We start from the raw sequence: 17,794 nt of genomic DNA, 5'->3' as shown, positions 1-17,794 counted from the left end.
ATGCTCCCGCCAGAGCCCTCCGAGCATCTACAGAGCACCTTCTGGCCCTGTGCAGAGCTGCCACTGCCAAAGCCCACCCGTGTCTCGAGTGTCGGGCAGCTCAGCCAGCAGGTCCCAGGCACACCTCAGGCACACCAAGCAGGGACATGCACGAGAGCACTAGCACGCCAGCTGCCAGGATGAGGTGCTACGGGATGGATGTGCTCTGGGAAGCGAAGCGGTGAAAGCCCCAGAGGGGAGTGGGAGCTGGGGCCACCACCCGCCGCTCGGGCTGCATGAAGGGTGACGATGGCGACACGCCCACGGCAGATGGCAGAGCATCACAGCATTCCTAAAACGTTTTGAGACCAACATGTCTTCACAGCACCCACTTGAGTCCCGGCCCCACTGCCCTCACGCCCCCACAGGCCCTGCTAAAAATACCTGACGGGGACCGCTGGCTGTCTCGCCTGAGCTGTGTGGCGAGCCCCGGGGCAACCCTGCCCCGCTAAGGTCAGGGCTGCAGTGAAGACACTCTGGAGTGAAAACGTTTTATCTTCATGACATAAGCGAGTGGTTTTGAAACAGGTTTACAAACCCTCGTGAAGACGCACCCTTAGTGTTAGGTTTTGTTTTTTTACCATGTGACGATGCAACTATTTTCTTCCTCTCTTCCACAGTGGCTAGTCGCCTCCAGAGCGAGGGGTATCTCTTGTACAGAGAACCTCGGAACATACGGAGGTAGTTTCCCACCTATGAGTAAAGCAAGAAGGCTCATTATGAGGGTCACACCTCAATGCAGAAAGAGAGGGTCGTGGTGCAGAGGCTCTGTCCGGCTGAGTGACAAATTGAACATGAGTTACCCTCCGGGCCCCAGGCTTTCCGCAGCCTTAAAAACACATTCTGCTGACATCGAGGGTTCAACAGCAGTGCACATCTGGCCCCCATCTGCCCCTCATGGCAGGGGCCACAACATCTGCCTCCTGAAGACAGGACCACGTTCTGCAAGGCCTGACAGGACGCTTCTGATGCAGGCTCCCAGAGCTCACTGAGGAGTTCACGGGGATTTTGATTTTAGACTGAGGATCCTGGGCCCTTTCCAGAAATGTAAGGCCTCTTTGACTTTCTTTTATCCTAAGAACAAGACTTTGATATTTTTACGATCTAATAAACACCAAAAAGGTCTTTTAATTTTAGACAGATGCAGGATAATTTCCCCCACAGCCCCTGTTGCTTTGTTTAGTAACAAAACTCAAACCAGGGACACCAAAGGAATTTTCCGAAGAGTTTAAAAAGCACTTACTGGCAATCACCAGATTGCTATATAAATCATTACTACCCCAAACAACTGCTTCAGCTTGTCTGCCCCAGATAGTCAAAGTATGACTTCCTTAATGAAATGAAATCTAGTCTCCAAGTTTTCATCAAGAAACTCAATTATTTCACTGACAGTGCAAAAATGACTGCTTGGGTCCCCTAGCAGGGGACAGTCAGTAGACCGAGTGCCATGTGTGGCTCCACCAGTGGTGAGAAGCCCAGCCCTTTCCTGGGTCTCCTCACTCATCTGTCAAACAGGCAGCAACTCTGAACTTGGCCCCACGGAGCGCCATTTCTATTATTTTTTCCATTTACCTACCTGCACGATATATTTGTTAAATTAAAATGGGTTTCTCCCATTTTCACAAATCAAAGATTGTTACGATTGACAACCAGGGCTGCGGAACAGCCTAATAAAGGAGTGGCCACAGGCAGTCAGTCGCTCATGCTTCATACAGAAGGCACAGACCCCTCTCTGCATTATTTGGCTGAGTATCATTACTACTCAGGGGCAAACAGATAGTTTCCACTAGGTTTTTGGAAAGAAATTGACAACAATGCCCTCCACTATTACTCTGCGGGTCCTGTAGGGCTCCAGGACACTTACATTCTCCCCAAGGCCCCTTTTGAACTTGGGAGACTAGGCTTTGCCTTCCTGGCTTTCCCCTACACCAGCCTTCACCCTCTCTGGAGGGTGAAACATAAAATGAAGGTTGGGGTGCACAGGTGGCACAGTCAGTTAAGCGCCTGACTCCTGGTTTTGGCTCAGATCAGGATCTCAGAAGTGTGAGATGGTGCCCTGAGTCAGGCTCTGTGCTGAGCAGGGAGTCGGCTTGAGATTCTCTCTTCTTCTCTCTCTGCCCCTCCCACTTCGTTCGTGCTCTCTTTCTCTCTCAAATAAGTAAATAAGTCTTAAATAAATAAATAAATAAGGAGCACCTGGGTGGCTCAGTCAGTTAAGCGTCTGACTTCAGCTAAGGTCATGATCGCTTGATCCCTGGGATCAAGCCCCGCATGGGGCTCGCTGCTCAGTGGGAAGCCTGCTTCTCCCTCTCCTGCTCCCCCTGCTTGTGTTTCTTCTCTCACTGTGTCTCCCTCTGCCGAATAAATAAATAAATAAGTAATCTTAAATAAAATAAAATAAGAAGGTGTGAACCTGGGGACTTCTTAGGGTCCGGTCAGCTCTGTTACTCTGGCTTGGCGAACACAGCTGCCTGAAGATGGCAGGAAAACAATGACACATAGGCTTCCTGCAACTGCAGTTGCCTCCCAGGCAATCCCAGTGGTGTTGCTATGGCCAACGCAACCCTTCCAAGGGGAAGGGGCTCAGAGCCCATCTACCCAATGTTGTCACAGGTTATCAATAGTCAGCTTCCTGATCTAACATCCTTCCCAGACCTCCAGAGGTCTGACAACTGTTAGCCTGGCCCAAGAAAGCAGACGGCTCTCCCCTCTCCCATATAGGTTTCTACAGACTGGGTCTAAAGACAATTCTCACTCAACAGGGCTGCAAGAGAAGACTACAATTAGCCTTCGAGACACCAAGAGGTGTTATGGGAAAGATCTTAGAGACACTGAGTCTAAGCATCTCTCACACATGAGAAAAGTGAGGAGGCAGAGCAGAGCTGGAACCAGACCTCCGCCTTCCCATCTCTCAATATACTCCACCTAATAAATGAAAGCTTGCTTTTCAAAAGTAGCATCCAGGGGCTCCTGGGTGGCTCAGTGGGTTAAAGCCTCTGCCTTCGGCTCAGGTCATGATCCCAGAGTCCTGGGATCGAGCCCCACATCGGGCTCTCTGCTCAGCGGGGAGCCTGCTTCCTCCTCTCTCTCTCTGCCTGCCTCTCTGCCTATCTGTGATCTCTATCTGTCAAATAAATAAATAAAGTCTTTAAAAAAAAAAAAGTATCCACCCAGAGTCAAGGCCAAACTGAGTGCTTTTCCTGCCCATTAGATCAGGTATGGGCTTCTTTAAACAATGTATCCAGTACCATAGAGAAACTCCTTAAATGCCCTGTATCCTGCATTTGGGCACTTCCTACAGGTCACTGAGAACCATTCTGAGCTGTGGCACACGGACAGGCATGGACTTCGATTCCCCACTATGTCTGAAGAGCAGCACTGATGTGAAAACGTGAAAAGTTGATGGATAAATCCTGCCCTTTTTGTTTCATAAAAGTTGGTGAAAAATGGACTCTAAAGTCCTGATGCTACTGACAACACTGGTCTCCTAACCCGATACAACTAAAACAAGCCAGGAATCACAGGGTGTCCTCAAAGCCTCAGTGTGACCATCATGAGGCTCCATTCATGCATGCTACGTTCAATCATAAAGACTTAAATCCCCCATTATTTTAAAAAACGGGAAGGAAATGCTGGCATATGATACTGAACACTGCCACAAGGAGCAACAACCCAGGGCATCTTGTAACTGTTTTAGTTCTCCAGGACTGGCACTTATCTCATTACCCAAAAAAGACTCTATGGCTTGGTATTTGCACATCTGAACTACATATCCCCAATTACACACTAGCTGGGGATTACTTTTGGATCAAAAAGGGCTAGTCTGAGGCAATCTAGAGAAAAGCTTAGTTTTTAGTACAAACTCTCACAGAAAGACCAATTGTAGGGTTTTCCTAAAGTGCAGCCGTTTCAACAAAATGCTGTCACTTCCGGTTAAGAACTGAAAATATTTAGAATCTCTCCCTGAAAATTCAAAGTAAGTTCAGGATAGTCCAAGTGTCAATTTCTTCGGAACTGTTGATTGATCTAGCTCAGGGACTGGGGCCTCATCCACGCAAAAGCAAGCATCCTCCTCCCAATTTTCTCATTGGTGAATAAAAGTAACCAACACAATGAGGCATGAAACATCAGTGAGCCCCGTTTCCAACCTGCAATTTCGGGGTCCCTGATGCAGCAATGGAGGAGGGATGCATGCGAAACTTTCAAAATCACTCCCCCAGGCGCCCCAGGGGCTAACCGAAACATCCTGTTTCTCCGCGGCTGCCTGGAGTTGTACCAACTCAGGGCGGAACCAGTGGCTCCTCGTGGTGCCCTAAGCCCTGGCCGCGGTGCGCGCCCCCGACCATAACTAACAGAGTAAGCGAACCCCGAACGAGGAGGTGCGCGGGGCGGAGTCAAACAGGCCCCGCCCCGCTCCTTCCTACGCCCCCCCGCCGCGCGCGCCCGCCCACCGCGATGAATGGAGATGCGCGTTCCCGGCGCGCAGACCCGCCCCGAGGCTCCCGCTGGGCCGGAGCCGGAGGACGAGAACGCGCCGCGGGCTACCTCAGAGCCGATCATGTAGAACTCGCCATCGTCCTCCAGTTGGAACTTGACAGGCTTCTGCCCGAAGGTCTTGCTCAGCGCCATCATCATCATTGCGGCGGCGGAAGCGGGCGGCCAGGGCCGGGCTGCGAGGGATCGGGAGGACTGAGGAGGAGCCGGGGCGTGCCGAGCTGAGGAGAGCCGAGGCCGGGAGGCGACAAGCGGGCCGATACGGGGCTGGTGCCGCCGCCGGGGTCCTCAGCCGCCGCCGCAGACGACGACCAGGCCGCCCTCAGTGCGCATGCGCGGGGCGTTGACGCTGACGCGCGCGCCGCCGCCGCCGCCCAAACAAAAGGCCGGGGCGCGCCCCCTCGGGCCCTTTAAAGGAGCCATGACCGGTTTTTCCTCCAGGCTGCTTCCCAAGTAGAGGTACCCGGCAGAACTTCTCAGGGACAGAAATAGCAGCCGAGGCCCTGACTCAAGCGGTGGTTTTCCCAGCCTCACTTCTGGGAGTAGGACTCAGTTCAGTGGAGGAGGAGTGAAGTGGGGCCTGAGGCCAGAGCTATCTGTGCCTCAGTTTCCCCACCCAGAAAAACCCAGTGTAGTTGAATAGATAAGAGGATCCTAAGAACAGATACCCTACTTCCGGGCCCACAGCTGTGCCTGCGGCTGTGGAGATGGGTGGAATGACAACACTGGGTGGGGGAGTGGCATGGGCAAATTTTCCCCAGGGTTGGCAGCATTCCAAGGCCCAGGTGGTATTTGGTTTGGCTGGCAAACTTCTCCATTCCTTCCTTAACTCTGCACTTTGTGACTACAACAGGTGCAGCTGTGGGGTGGTGAGCGAAATTCGATAGCCCTGGCCTGCAGAGCTTACAGCTGGGAGTGGAGCTAACACTGTTGAAAGCATCAAAGCTTCCGTGTGTCTGGCTGCACAACGCAGCAGGTCAAGAACAGCCCACCACTGACAATTTCACGTGGTTCAGTCTAATACAATTGCAGCTGTGATAGGTGAGGCTGGCTGGCCCGGCAAGGTGACCCTTCAGAGTTGGGTGGGATCGGCTGTACTAACCATTGAGTTTTGTTCTCAAAGACAGCAGTGCGACACGTAGTATTAGAGGAGAGGGGCTAGGGTGGGACAGGATCAGATAAAGTGACCACCACTTGGTGGAGGATGCCCCAAGGGGCCAGTGGGGAAGCCTAGAATCAATTGCAAAGCCACTCCAGGTGTCCAGCCAGACAAAATGAAGGAATAGAGCAAAGAAGCCCTAGGCATTGCGTTGGTCCCCAAGGGCAGAAGCTTGGGTGGGTGTGTGGATGGAGTAGGCTGTGACCCTGGCTCCTAAGACAGGAGGCTCCCACCTCCCCAGATCTTTTCCTCTCCTGGCCTCATAGTTACAGAAAGAACTCAGGCACGCAAGTAGAAAATAACCATATTTAATGACAGTACTCAGTAGAAAAAAAAAAAAAAGGCTTTGTACACACTGTACACACATTTACATGACTTCAGAGGGTCCCAGTGCTGGAATGAGGGCTGGGAAGGATCTAGCCCAAGCCAGGATTGAGGTATGTTGGGGCTTCCAGGGCCCAGGGTCTCCAGCAGGAAACGCCCCTGCCCCAAGCTGACTCTGGACCTTTTGGCCTGGATCCTGGGGAACACATCACTAGGATCATCAGCTAGAAGGCAGCCAGTTCCAAACACCTACCCAGAGCTGACCTCTCAGGAAAAGGCAGAAGGCTCCCCCACCACATGCCAGCACCCTGCAGGGACCTCACAGCAGGGACAATGAGGGCTTCAGCTCCCCAGCCCTGCTGAGGTGCTAACCTGAGGGACAGGGATGGAGACTGAGGGCAGCAGGGTTTGAATGTGACCTGCACAGGTTGGGTGGGGCTGGCCCAAGACCACTGTCACCCTCAAGTAACACCAGAGTCTCCTTGCCCAGTCTGAGACAGTTGCTGGCAGGTGACCATGACCTGCATGGCCCTCCCTGCACCCCCACAGCCCCTGAGGAAACACGGGTTCCATCCTGTGCCTGTACCCACAGCCACAAAGAAGGCCACTGGTCTCTACCCCAGACCAGTGGTCTGGCAGGGGTCAGGAGCCCTGAGAGCGTTGAAGTCGAGGTTAGCGGAAAGTGTTGGCAGGCTCGGTACAGCCGAAGAAGTCAGGGCCCACGAGGCGGGGGAAGCCCTCCAAGGCCTTCACCTTCACAGGGTCGAACTTCCAATAGAGGCGACCACGCAGAAAGTAGGCATAGCCTGAGGAGAGAGGAGGGTCAGGCTGGCATGGGTAGACACTGGGCCCTGCACCTGCCAGTCAGAATGTGTCCAGGTCCAGGCAAAGGGGGAGGTCAGATTGCCGGGGCTTGACCACTGTTGCACTCCTTGAAACCTGCAGGTCCCAGCATGGCCATTCCAGAACCTTCCATCCTTCAGAAACCTACCTTTCCCCAGGTCTGAGCTGCAGGTTGTCCAGCTTCACAGATGCCTGGAGTCTCAGAAACTCAAACTCTACCTCTCAGGAAAGCAAGTCTCCCTCCCTTCTCCAGACACCACTGACCCCCTCCCTGCCATGTCAGTCTATTCCTATACCTGCCAGTGACTATAAGCAGATGTCCTGAGGCAAGGTGTACCATGCGGGTGACTGAGAGCCCCAGAGCCACCACAGGATATCTCTGCCAGCAGGTACCAAGGTAGGACAGCACAGAAGCAAGCTTGAGATTACAGGGGAGAAAGTAGTGGAATGAACATCAGTCCTGCTCTAGTCCTTTGAGATTGTGGGAAGCCAGCCCGGTGGTTCCATGCTAAGCGGCAGGGACTGCCTGGGTGGGAGGCTTGGCTCCCCATGATCCACCTGAGAGGCAATATTAGGGACCTCATCACCTGAACCTCTGTTTGCCCCTCTGAAAACTGGCTTTGTAGAAAGTGTTAGGTCGGGGTGCCTGGGTGGCTCAGTGGGTTAAAGCCTCTGCCTTCAGCTCAGGTCATGATCCCAGGGTCCTGGGATTGAACCCCAAATCAGGCTCTCTGCTCAGCGGGGAGCCTGCTTCCCTTCCTCTCTATCTGCCTGCCTCTCTGCCTACTTGTGATCTCTGTGTCAAATAAATAAATAAACTCTGAAAGAAAGAAAGAAAGAAAGAAAGAAAGAAAGAAAGAAAGAAAGAAAGAAAGAAAGAAAGAAAGTGTTAGGTCAGAGGGCTGGTCTGAGAACTGCAGGAGACACACCAGGAGTTTAGCACCGTGCCCAGAACATCATCAGTCCTCAGCATGCAGCAGTTATTATTTTCTGAATTATGACTCTGACCCTCAGCTTCCCATCTTCAGCATGGGGACAGAGCACTGCCCTGGCGCAAGGAAGAGGGTAGATGGGGAAAGCCCTGGAGAGAGGACCTGAGATGAGGAGCTAATGCCCAGCCAACTGCTGCGGGGGAGATGCAGCTCTGGCACTACTGGTACCAACCAGCCACTCCACCCCAACGCACCATCAGCATCCCGGAAGGCGGCGTCGATCTCCGGGGGCACCCCTCGCCAGTCAGTGGCCCGGCGGGGCACAGGGCTGTCTACCCGGCCGGTGCTGAGGTGGAAGCGCCAGTAGTCTCCGCCTCCGAAGAAGTAGATCTTGTTCTTCTCAGGGCCCCAGGCCAAGGCGGCCTGGATGGGGGACCCCAGCAGGCCCAGCTCAGAGATGGGTGCAGGGCCCAGGACTGGCTTCTCACCATTGTACACCCAGTATTGAGCACCTGCCGGAGAGGGGAGGTTGCAATGGAGCTGCCCGATGGCTGTGCCCGGCCAGTGTGGACCCACGTGGCCACCACCACTGCCACAGACCTTCCCCAGCCTCAGTTTCCTTGTCCATAGAACACTCAGGCCAGTAATCCCATCTGACACCCTTATCCCCAGAGGGAAGTTAGAGCCAGTGGGGATAAGCTGAGGTGCTGCATGCTCTAGAGGTAGAGCTACCTGTGGCAAGCACTTCTGACCAGTCCCTGTGCCCCACCCTTGCCACAGCAGGCTTGAGCCTCTGTGGCTGAAGTCCCTGCCACCTAGAATGTTCCAGGCTCCTGTCTCTCCCAGGTGAAAGTTACAGCACAGGGTCTGGGGTTGCCAGAACCAGATCAAATCCCTGCTCTGCCTTTTCTACACTGTGCCTTCAGGTGACACTGCCCCCCATCTACTCCCCAGAGACCTCATCTCTAGGGCAGGCATGCTAGTCACCCATAGCCACCCTCAGGGCACTGTGCCCTGTATGGCTGGCTGGCTGGCTGGCTGACCGGCCCTCTCCTTGGCCATGATGCTCCCGGCTCCCAGAAGTCTCCTGAGCAGAAACCCCAGTCCCCCTCACCTTGGAAGAACCAGATGTGGCCCTGGGCATCTTCAAAGGCTGCATCCACAGGGCTGGGCAGTCCCTGCCAGTGGCGAGAAGCCAGTGCCGGGTAGCCAGGCTGCAGCCGGCCCCCACGCAGCCGCCACACGAAGCCCGCCTTGAAGAAGAAGAGCTCGCCACGGATGGTAGAGACCGCATCAAAGGTGGCCTCGCAGGCATCCGGCGGGGCTTCCGGCTAGTGCGGGAGAGAAGGGCTGAGAAAGAGCCCGTATCGGAACCACGGAGGGTGAAGGGAGCTGGGAAGAGGGCCTCACCTCCAGCGGGGCAATCTCGTTGGTGTCCACCCCGGTCTGGGGGCCAACAGCTGGGGGCTTGGAGGTGGGGGCTGGCCGTGGTCGCCCGTAAAGGTGCTGGATGCCCCTGCGGTCATCTGGACTGAGGCTCAGCGGGTAGCGGAAGGTATAGAAGGGGGACATAAGTGCCTTAGCAGCTGTCGTGTGCTGCAGCCCCAGCACATGGCCAAATTCATGGGCCGCCACCTGCAGGAGGTCTGTGCCTGGAAAAGGGAGATAGCCCAGCAATCCCCGAACTTCCTGCTGCAAGATACCCAGGCTCCAGAGCCCAGCACAAGGACTTGTCCCCATTGGCTATGATCTTCACTTGCCCCAGCTGGAAAGGGGGTCCCTAGCCCATACCCTGGTTGTTCCCGATAGTCCAGGTCTCGTCGTAGTCGAAGTGGACATCTCCTTCTCGATGGGTCTTAGGGAAAAAGGCATGAGCCAGGATTCCCCCGGGCCCATCAAATGGCAGGTTGTCCCCATGCCAGTACCTATGGGTGGGTGGGGCAGAGTTAGCTGCCGCTGATAGGTGGGGTGAGCTCCCTGTGGGTTCTCAGGCCACTGGTTCACCTGGTGAAGTCGATTGTGATGTCAGCGTGGCCCTCATGCACCTCGGTGAAGGTGAGTGGTGTCACCTCGCTCCACACCTGCAGGGCCTCTGCTACCGTCTGCCGCACCTGCTCCCGCACCAGCTGCCATGGGAACCGGAGGATCCTGGGGGGAGGAGGAGGGGCCTGGGCCTCGCTTGGGACAGCTCCCTGCTGGCTGATGGGCCAGGAGTTGCCCCTGGGTGCTCAGCGGGGAGGCATGCAGGGGGGACACAAGCCAGGTGTGCTCTGGGCCTCAGCTGCGATCCCTCTTCCACAGGGCAACATCTTTGTAAGGGTTTGTATGTCCTTTGGTGCACACAGGTGTCTGCATTTGGTGGAAAGAACGCAGAACCAGGAGGAGCCCCAGGACCCACCTTCTAGACCTGACTGTGCCACTTGCTGTGGGGGGGACCCCAGCCTCTGGCCCCCAACTTGGTTTTAGCTCCCCACCCAGGACATTTCTGAGCTCTGATCTGTGTGACACCGTCATCCTTCATGTGCCCTCTGTCCCAGGGCAACTCCCCACGTCACCTGCAGGAGAAGCCTTAGCTTCTGCATCACTGCCCAGGTTACTTGTCCTGCTCGCTCACCATGGTTCCCACCCGCATGGACTCCAAGCTCGCATCATAGGTCTGAACAATGACATAGCTAATGCCTAGCTCCCCGAGAGGATAGGCCATGTCTCTTCCAACTACCACAAAATCCCAGGGCCTGGCACTTTCTAGGTCCCCACTAGAGGTTGCCTGGGTGATGGAAGGCCATGCCCCTGCATGTCAAGGGAGCCATCAGCTGTAGCCTTTTCCAGTGTTGACAGAGCTATGGCCCCCTCCGCGGGCAGGCATGGCCATATAGAGTGCTGCCTGTGTGTGCATCTAAGTTGGGGTTCAGGGAGTCAGTCGGTCCACAGATGACTCGGGGGTCAGTGGACAGAAAGGCCTGTTAACCACAGAGATCTAGCTCCAGCACGTGTATCAAGAAGCAGAAGAGGGTGGCTGTTCCCACACAGACACTCAGGTTTGTGGAGACATGTAGAATCTGCTTGCATGGCCACTGGCCCCTACCTGTAGGTGAGGTCCGTTTTTTCCCAGCGCCCGCCTGACAGCACGAACCGCTTTTGTCGGTTGCGGGTGCTCAACCCATCAGGCGGGTCAGGCACACCGCAGCGGGGGGGTCTGGGGCTGCTGGCAGGCCGGGGACTCTCCTGGGCAGTAGGGGCAGGTGCCAGGCTGCCGGAAGCTGCTTCATGCCAGGGCTGTGACCCCTTCCTCAGAGGGTGGCGGCGGTGTGCATCCTGGGCAGGAGATAGGACGGCAAGGCTTAATCAGGCCCTGGGTCCTCCCGGCCCATCAGCATACCCATGTGCAGCCCCAGCCCACTTAATGGATGGGCAAACTGAGGGTGAGGGGTACAAGTCATCACACAGCAGGGCCCTTCGGCATGGACAGGCTCAGATTTGCTGAGATTTGTTCCAAGGCACCCTGCTGCCTTCCTGCCCACTACAGGAGGGCCTGGGCTGCCAATCCAGCCCCCTGGGCCAGTAAGATCTACTGACTACTACAGTAAGGCGCCTGACTCTCCACACTTACCCAGGAATAGATCTTACAAAGCTTTCAAGCAAAGGCCAGGAAAGCTCTTCCTGTTCCACCAACTGGCCCCCACTTTTTCTCTTTCCTTTCTTCCAACCTCCCCGCCAAGCCCCACCAACTCTGCCCTCTCCAGTTAGGTGAATGGGCTCCGACACCCACCAGTGTGGGAGAGCTGTAGCCATGCAGTGCAGCCTTGATGTGCTCACCTGAAAAATGGGGAGAATACCTCCCCAGTGGCGATCCATGTGTGGGCAGGGGGAAACAGACCATTATCGGTTGCCCAGCCCCCATCCAACCCTGCCCTGCTGGAGTCGTGGCACCAGATGGGCGTTGAATTCTAACCTGGAGCTCCCACCCTCTGCAACCTCCATGGTCGGTCGGGGCGGGGGTAGGGGGAGGTCACAGTTCTCATGCCTTAAAAACAGCAGAAGCTCTGGGAAGTTGGGAGACCCTTCAAGGTCACCCAGCAAGGGCACAGGCAGGGCCAGGTACAGACTCTGGTGTCCCAGGCAGGAGGCAAAGGGGAGGCTAGCACAGAGCCATGCTGTTTGTTAAGGACTAAGTGTTAGGGCTGACAGGTCTGGGCGGGAGGCTGGGGCCTTCCCACAGCCATATTTGGGGTGGGAGCCAGGCCACCCAGGCTCCACCCTCGCCCTTAGCCTCTGGCAGCTCTCCCAGGCTCTAGGCGTCCCAGGACTCTGACACCCAGCACCCTCAGTCTCCCAATTCCAGAGCTACCAATAATTCAACCTCCCAGAGCCACCCAGACTCAACCCCAAGAACACCCCATTAGGAAGGTCTTCTGAACACCCAGAGGCCACAGCTACCTGGGGTATGAGAAGAAGCCTTTCTAATTTCAGACCAGCTTTCTAATTTCAGAGCTTGCTTCCTGAATGGTTGGTTGGTTCTCTGGCAGAGCCCAGCCTCACTGGCTTATAGGTTTCCGTCACTACTGGACTTATTGCTTGGTAAGTACTTCTCATTTGCAGTCCACCTGTATCTAGACTTGGACCCTGCCAACAGTTCACAGCCATGCTCTTATCCCTGTGTGGGATCTCTCACTAACTCCACTGTCTTCATTGCCCATTTCTCAGGTGAGAAAACAGAGCCCAGAGCAGTTAAGCAATTTGCCCCAGGGAATAGCTGGCAGGTGGTAGGTTCTCTCTACCACTCTCTACCTGCTACTTGGCTGTATTCTTCAAGCTGGAGCCACCCTTCCCCTGGAGGAGGGATCCAGGCTGGCCTCACCTTGGTGACAGTAGAGAAGGAGTGGGAAAATTATTAAGCACCTGCTACTTCCCAGGGCCCCCATCAGCTCACTAAACTCCACCCCAACACCCCCGGTAAGATGGGGAAGATACACATGCGAGGTCTCACACTGCAGATGTGGATCCCAGGTCTATGTGCCTAGCCATGGGAGCCTGCCCCTTCTCTTCCCCATACTGCCCCCTTTGACTTTCTGGATAACCAGATTCCTTCCCCCAACCCTGGAACGGGCAAGACTGGGTTATTCCCTGGGGGCCTAGAGCCCAGAGCCCAGCCTACCAGGTCTCTTCACACCTCTGTTCAGAATTCTCTCATCTTCTCTGCCCTCCCGTGAGGCCTGGAGCAGCGGGCCATGTAGTGAGGGTAAGTAATGGACACACACACCATCCCTTCCTCTCTTGTCCTCATGAAACTCTAGATCCGTGCCCAGACCCCTGGAACATAGCACTCTCAGTCCAACAGAAAGAGCCACAGTATGAGATAGGCCCAGTGACATAGGCCCAGTCCTATGTCATGGTCACCCTGGAGGGAAGTCTCTTCCCTCTTTTAGCTGTGACTTCTCTGTCCGTTGAGAATGGCACCATAGCAGAGGGCTTTAAATAACCTTCTTCTATATTGCCTACTGTAGCCTCTTCCCTGGCCCAGCTCCTTGGCCCTGTGGGCCTTCCCCTCCCATACTTAGATATCTGCTCTCCCCAGCTGTGCTACAGCTCCCAGCACTCGCCTGGGGGCCAGCTCCCCCAAAGTTCTCAGACCAAATCATAAACAGGAATTGCACCTAGCAGCAGGGAGCCTGCAGGCCCAGAGAAGAGGGACTGGTGCAGCATCTCCCCCAAAGCCAGAGGCTCAGGCTCATTGTCCATGTCACACTCACTGGTCTTGGAGTGAGTGAGCAGGAGGTGCTAGAATCAAGGTTTCCTTTCCAATATTTGGGGTTTGGAGCCCATCATTTAATGGCTCTTGGCCTCAGTTTCCCCATTACTGGAATGGGACACATGCTCCCTGACCTGCAGACCTCCCACACTTCATCTTTCTGAGTCTTTTCTGGCCCAGGGTCAGGCACCTTAACTGCAAGGCCTGGCACAAAGCCTCTTGCTGATCCCTAAGATTGGTGTGCTTCGTTCTTCCGAGGCTGCTGGGATTCAGTGAGGTGGCGTGGTAGGCACTGACCATGCCTGGCCTCTTCTACACCCCTGGGAGGGTTGTGGAGCAGACACCAGCACATTTCTCAGAGGAAGAAACAGAGCCCAGAGAGGTCAAGGACTTTGCTCCGGGTCACACAGCAAGTCAGAGAAGAGCTGGGTCTAGACCTGGGGCTCATGCCCTCTCCCCTTACCTCTTCAACTCTTGGCCTAGCTCCAAAACCCACATTCCTGAGAAGTATTTCTTTTTCTGATGCCTTCCCTTCTCCTTTTCCTCAATCAGGAGCCTCTCCTGGGATTGACATGTGGTGGGCACTGAGCTCACTCACCCCTGTCTTCCTCTTGGGGGCACCAAACCACAGCCTCAAACATACTTGAGGACCTTCTGAGGTGACTCCCTGTCCTGGCTGAGCTAGAGGCTTGGGGTCAGCACCTGGGTCAATTTCTAATCTAGAAAATGGGAGGCACCCCATAGAGGGGAGAGAAAGGACCCCAAACCAAAAAACTGCTGGGTAAGACCGGCCAGTTTCGCCCCTCTCTGATTGTCAGTTTGCTATTGGTCCAAGGAGTCTTGTTAATAGCAGCTCTGCCTTCTACAGTCAGCAGGAGGTGACCGTGATAGGAGGGCACGTGGTCAGACTGTGGGAAAGAATGGGGAGCATCACCACACCATTCTAAGGTGAGGCTCAGAGAGGTCAAGCAGCCCACCCAAGTCGTACACCAGGCAACAAGCAGGTCCCTCTATTGCCCGCCTCCCCCACTGGCTCCAAGAGGGAACACAGCATCGGTCCCACAGGGCTGCGGGGCTTTCATCAAGCTTAAAAGCTGCGAACTGGGATGGATAAATATTTACAGAGCTTTCCTGGCCCTGCCGACACGGCAGCCTGCGGATAAACACGGCGAAAGCGACCCCAAGTGCTCCCTGCATATCTGCGGAGTGATAGACAACAGCCCAGCTCAGACCCGGCCCCGACTGACCCTGCACGAGCGTCAAAGTGGCAGCCACAGGTGACAAGTGTGTGTCCAGCATGACTGGCTGTGCCCTCTCCTCCCATGACCTCATTTAATCCTAGGTGTCCGGCAGTGGGCACTGTTATCCACCCCCTCTCAACCAAGATGGAGGGGTGGGGTCCGAAGACACAGCAGGACTCACCTAGGGCACATGGTTCAAACCAGATCTCCAACTCCTGAACCCAGGGGCTACCCATGGGGATTCCAGACTCTGCCCCAAGCTCAAGGGGACTGGGAGGAGTTGGGGAAGAGGCAGAGCCTCTGGACTGAGGTGCCCCCCGCTCCCTAACCTACCCATCCTATCCTCTTTTGCTCCCAGCCAGGATGGGGCAAGACTGGCCAGGGCAGAGCTGGTGTGAGTGGACAGAGGGGGCCTGGCTGGTCAGATCTCCTGCCTCACCAGACCATCCCACAACTCCTGCCTGCCACACCTGCTAATGCTCCTATCCCAGCCTGAGCTTCTGGATGCCCCAGCTGAGGTCCAAGGGGCCTGTGGGCCTGAAGTTGCCCTCACTCTGCCTGGCCACCCTTGTGAGTGGTCCCTTGAGGCTCCAGCTGGGCACACAGGCTCTCACACAACATCCCGTGACTGCCCTTCCTCTGGTCACTCTGCTGCCCTCTCACCCAGACTATCTTTTCTCCTAATCACAAGTTCTTCTCTCTTCCCTTTCTCTCCCCATCCCTTTCCTTTCTCAGGGTTTCTGCTGCCCACTCTCAGCTCTTCTTTCTCTGTAGCATGCACGAACACACACACACACACACACACACACACCCTCCCTGGAGCTCTCACGCTCATTCTGTCCTGGTTTCACACCTCCCAAACTTGTAGGTGCCCAGGTGGTGCCACTTCTTCCGGGCTCAGACTCCATATGCCGCAGAACAGTGCTGCCCTCCCAGCTCTTCCTTAATGCTCCAGCTCATTGCATGGGTGTAGGTGTGCTCACGGAGGCCACACACCTGGAGGCTAACACCAGCCTGAGTCTTTGTCCCCGCAATGAATAGGAGGCCCTGTAACCACTCCCTCTGCTACCTGGCCCAGCACCACACAGCCCAGCATCTGCAGCTGCGGCCACAGAGGAGCAGGTCCCCAGGCCACCGAGGAGCAGGTCCCCACGCTGGGAAGGGGCGTGCTAGTCTAGCACAGAGTCTCGCCTCACCAGCCGGAGCGATCCCGGCATAGGCTCCACTTGCATACCTCCAGGGACGGAAAGCTCACTATCTTTCACGTTCACAGGAACCCAGAAAGCATTTCGGGTAATGGGCCTCTCCAGGCTACCCCTGACGCCCCCGTGGCTCCAGTTCGGCCCCTGAGCCCAGCCCGCGTGCCCGGCACCCCCTCGGAGAGGAGCGGCCGACCAGCGGCGGGCACTCACCAGGGGCCGCGGGGCCCGGGCCAGCAGCGGCGGCGGCGGGAGCAGCAACAGCAGCAGCGGGAGCAGGAGGACGCGCAGGACCGCGCCGCGAAACCCGGCGGCCCGTGCCATCCGCCCCGGGGCTGCTGGGCCTGCTGGGCCGCGCCGGGCCACCGCCCCTTATAGCCTCTGCCCCGCCTCCGGCCCGCCCTGGCCCCGCCCCTCGTGCCTTTTGTTCTAAACTCTCCCGGTGGTGGCCGCCGCCAGGGTGGGGGAGGTGGACGGGGAGCGGCTGGCCCGGGTGGGGCAGGGGGCCGGGGACCCAGTCCTTCCAGGGGTCGGGCAGAGCCTGAGTCTCTGAGGCCCAGTGCTGGGTGACCCAAGCTAACTGGCGCAACTCCGGGCCTCAGTTTCCCTGCTGTGCTATGGGGAGTCTGAGAGAAGTTGGGATTTTACTCCTTCTAGTCCCTACCCCCCACCTTTGGAAGGCTTTCCCTAGCTGGTCTCCCTGATGGCCTGACCTCTGACCTATTGCTAGCCTATGACAGGTGGTTGTTCCCATGGGCAAGTTCTACCTGGTACAGCCTTAGCTGATCCATCTGGAAGATGCCACAACAGCCCTTCTGATACCAGGATGTGTCTCAAGGGAAAATGAGGCATAAGGAGGAGGCTGGCCAGCCCCCCAGCTTGGAACAGAACTACAGTTTGTAAATGGGAAAACTGAGGGCCCAAGAGGAAGGGACCAGATCAGGCTTTCCCAGACCAACAGGCAAGAGAAGGGGTGGGGAGGGAGGGTGCTATCAGCAGGCTGAGGTAGGTGGGGGGACAGAGTCTGAGTGGGGCACCAGCTGCCCAAGAGACTAACCCTAGGGGCCCTAGGGGTCAGACCCCTGAGATCTGAGAGAAAGGAGGTGAAAATCAAAGGAGAGGGTGGTGTCCATATTCTGGAAGGGATCCTCTGCTCTCATTACCTGGGGCCTTGTCACTTCACTAAGGCAATCTGCTCCATCAATGGCAACCATGTACAGCCCAGACCCAGGCAGTGGCTCCCATCCTGCCAGGCAGGTTCCTGAGAAGCTGCAAGGTGAGACTGTGGGCACCCAGTCTGGGCCGAGTAAGGGAAAGAGTCAAAGAGGGAGAGGGGGGCAATCAGATCCACTCAACCCCTCCCTACTGGTCCCAGTCCTGGGAGTCCTCATAGCCTCTCCAGGAAGGCTCCACAGAGGAAAGAGAAGACAGACCTCAAGTGTTAGCCATCTATTTCTTTAAAGTGACTCACTTTTGCTTGGGGTGATTTCATCCTCCCTACAATCCTGGTGCCACAAGCCCTGTACCCACCTCCCACCCCACGACACATGGGACAGTGATAGAGGAGGGTAAAGAAATCAGAGCTCCTCTCAGCCAAGGGTAATAATATGGTCACCGAGAAATCACTCAGAAAAAAAAAACCATAAACCTCAAGTTCCTGAAGGGCTGGGAAGCGTCCTAAATCCGCACCTCCACCCTTCCCTTGGCCTGGAACCAAGATGGTAAAATCCCCAGGCCGCAGGATTCAAACGCCTCTGGGCACCTTTGGAATGGGCATGCTGCTTGTATGTCCCGTAAACGCTGTCAGTGTCTGG

At 55.9% G+C, this 17,794-nt stretch overlaps 2 protein-coding genes and 1 long non-coding RNA gene across 5 annotated transcripts in view; 1 reads left to right on the top strand and 2 right to left on the bottom strand.

Moving 5' to 3' along the window:
* The window catches only part of SMARCB1 (SWI/SNF related BAF chromatin remodeling complex subunit B1), a 38,024-nt gene extending 32,775 nt beyond the window's left edge, over nucleotides 1-5,249 (bottom strand). Inside the window, exons 1-2 of one of the 2 annotated variants that reach the window (XM_082697726.1) lie at nucleotides 4,585-5,249; nucleotides 594-732 (exon numbers count right to left, since the gene is read on the bottom strand). In XM_082697726.1, coding sequence (XP_082553852.1) covers nucleotides 594-732; nucleotides 4,585-4,677 — 232 coding nt within the window. In that variant the 5' untranslated portion in view covers nucleotides 4,678-5,249. The remainder of the gene's footprint in view (nucleotides 1-593; nucleotides 733-4,584) is intronic. The other variant, XM_082697727.1, reaches the window with a different exon arrangement.
* LOC309847486 lies at nucleotides 4,913-8,037 on the top strand. The gene is made up of 3 exons (XR_014302454.1): nucleotides 4,913-4,992; nucleotides 5,387-5,574; nucleotides 6,962-8,037. It is a non-coding gene; the product is annotated as an uncharacterized lncRNA (long non-coding RNA).
* MMP11 (matrix metallopeptidase 11) lies at nucleotides 5,985-16,337 on the bottom strand. 2 transcript variants are annotated; one of them, XM_082697715.1, is made up of 8 exons: nucleotides 16,194-16,337; nucleotides 10,877-11,106; nucleotides 9,796-9,939; nucleotides 9,583-9,716; nucleotides 9,202-9,443; nucleotides 8,906-9,122; nucleotides 8,046-8,303; nucleotides 5,985-6,822 (listed from the first exon to the last, which is right to left on the bottom strand). In XM_082697715.1, the coding sequence occupies exons 1-8, from the start codon at nucleotides 16,302-16,304 to the stop codon at nucleotides 6,689-6,691; spliced, it is 1,470 nt and encodes a 489-aa protein (XP_082553841.1). In that variant the 5' UTR covers nucleotides 16,305-16,337; the 3' UTR covers nucleotides 5,985-6,688. The 2 variants fall into 2 exon arrangements, with proteins under 2 accessions (XP_082553841.1, XP_082553842.1); XM_082697716.1 differs by lacking the exon at nucleotides 16,194-16,337 and adding an exon at nucleotides 15,978-16,157.
* Nucleotides 16,338-17,794: the final 1,457 nt, after the last annotated feature.

This window comes from Mustela nivalis, assembly GCF_964662115.1.
Source record: "Mustela nivalis genome assembly, chromosome: 14".
Taxonomy (NCBI): Eukaryota; Metazoa; Chordata; class Mammalia; order Carnivora; family Mustelidae; genus Mustela; species Mustela nivalis.
This window is presented reverse-complemented; position numbering and strand designations above follow the sequence as displayed.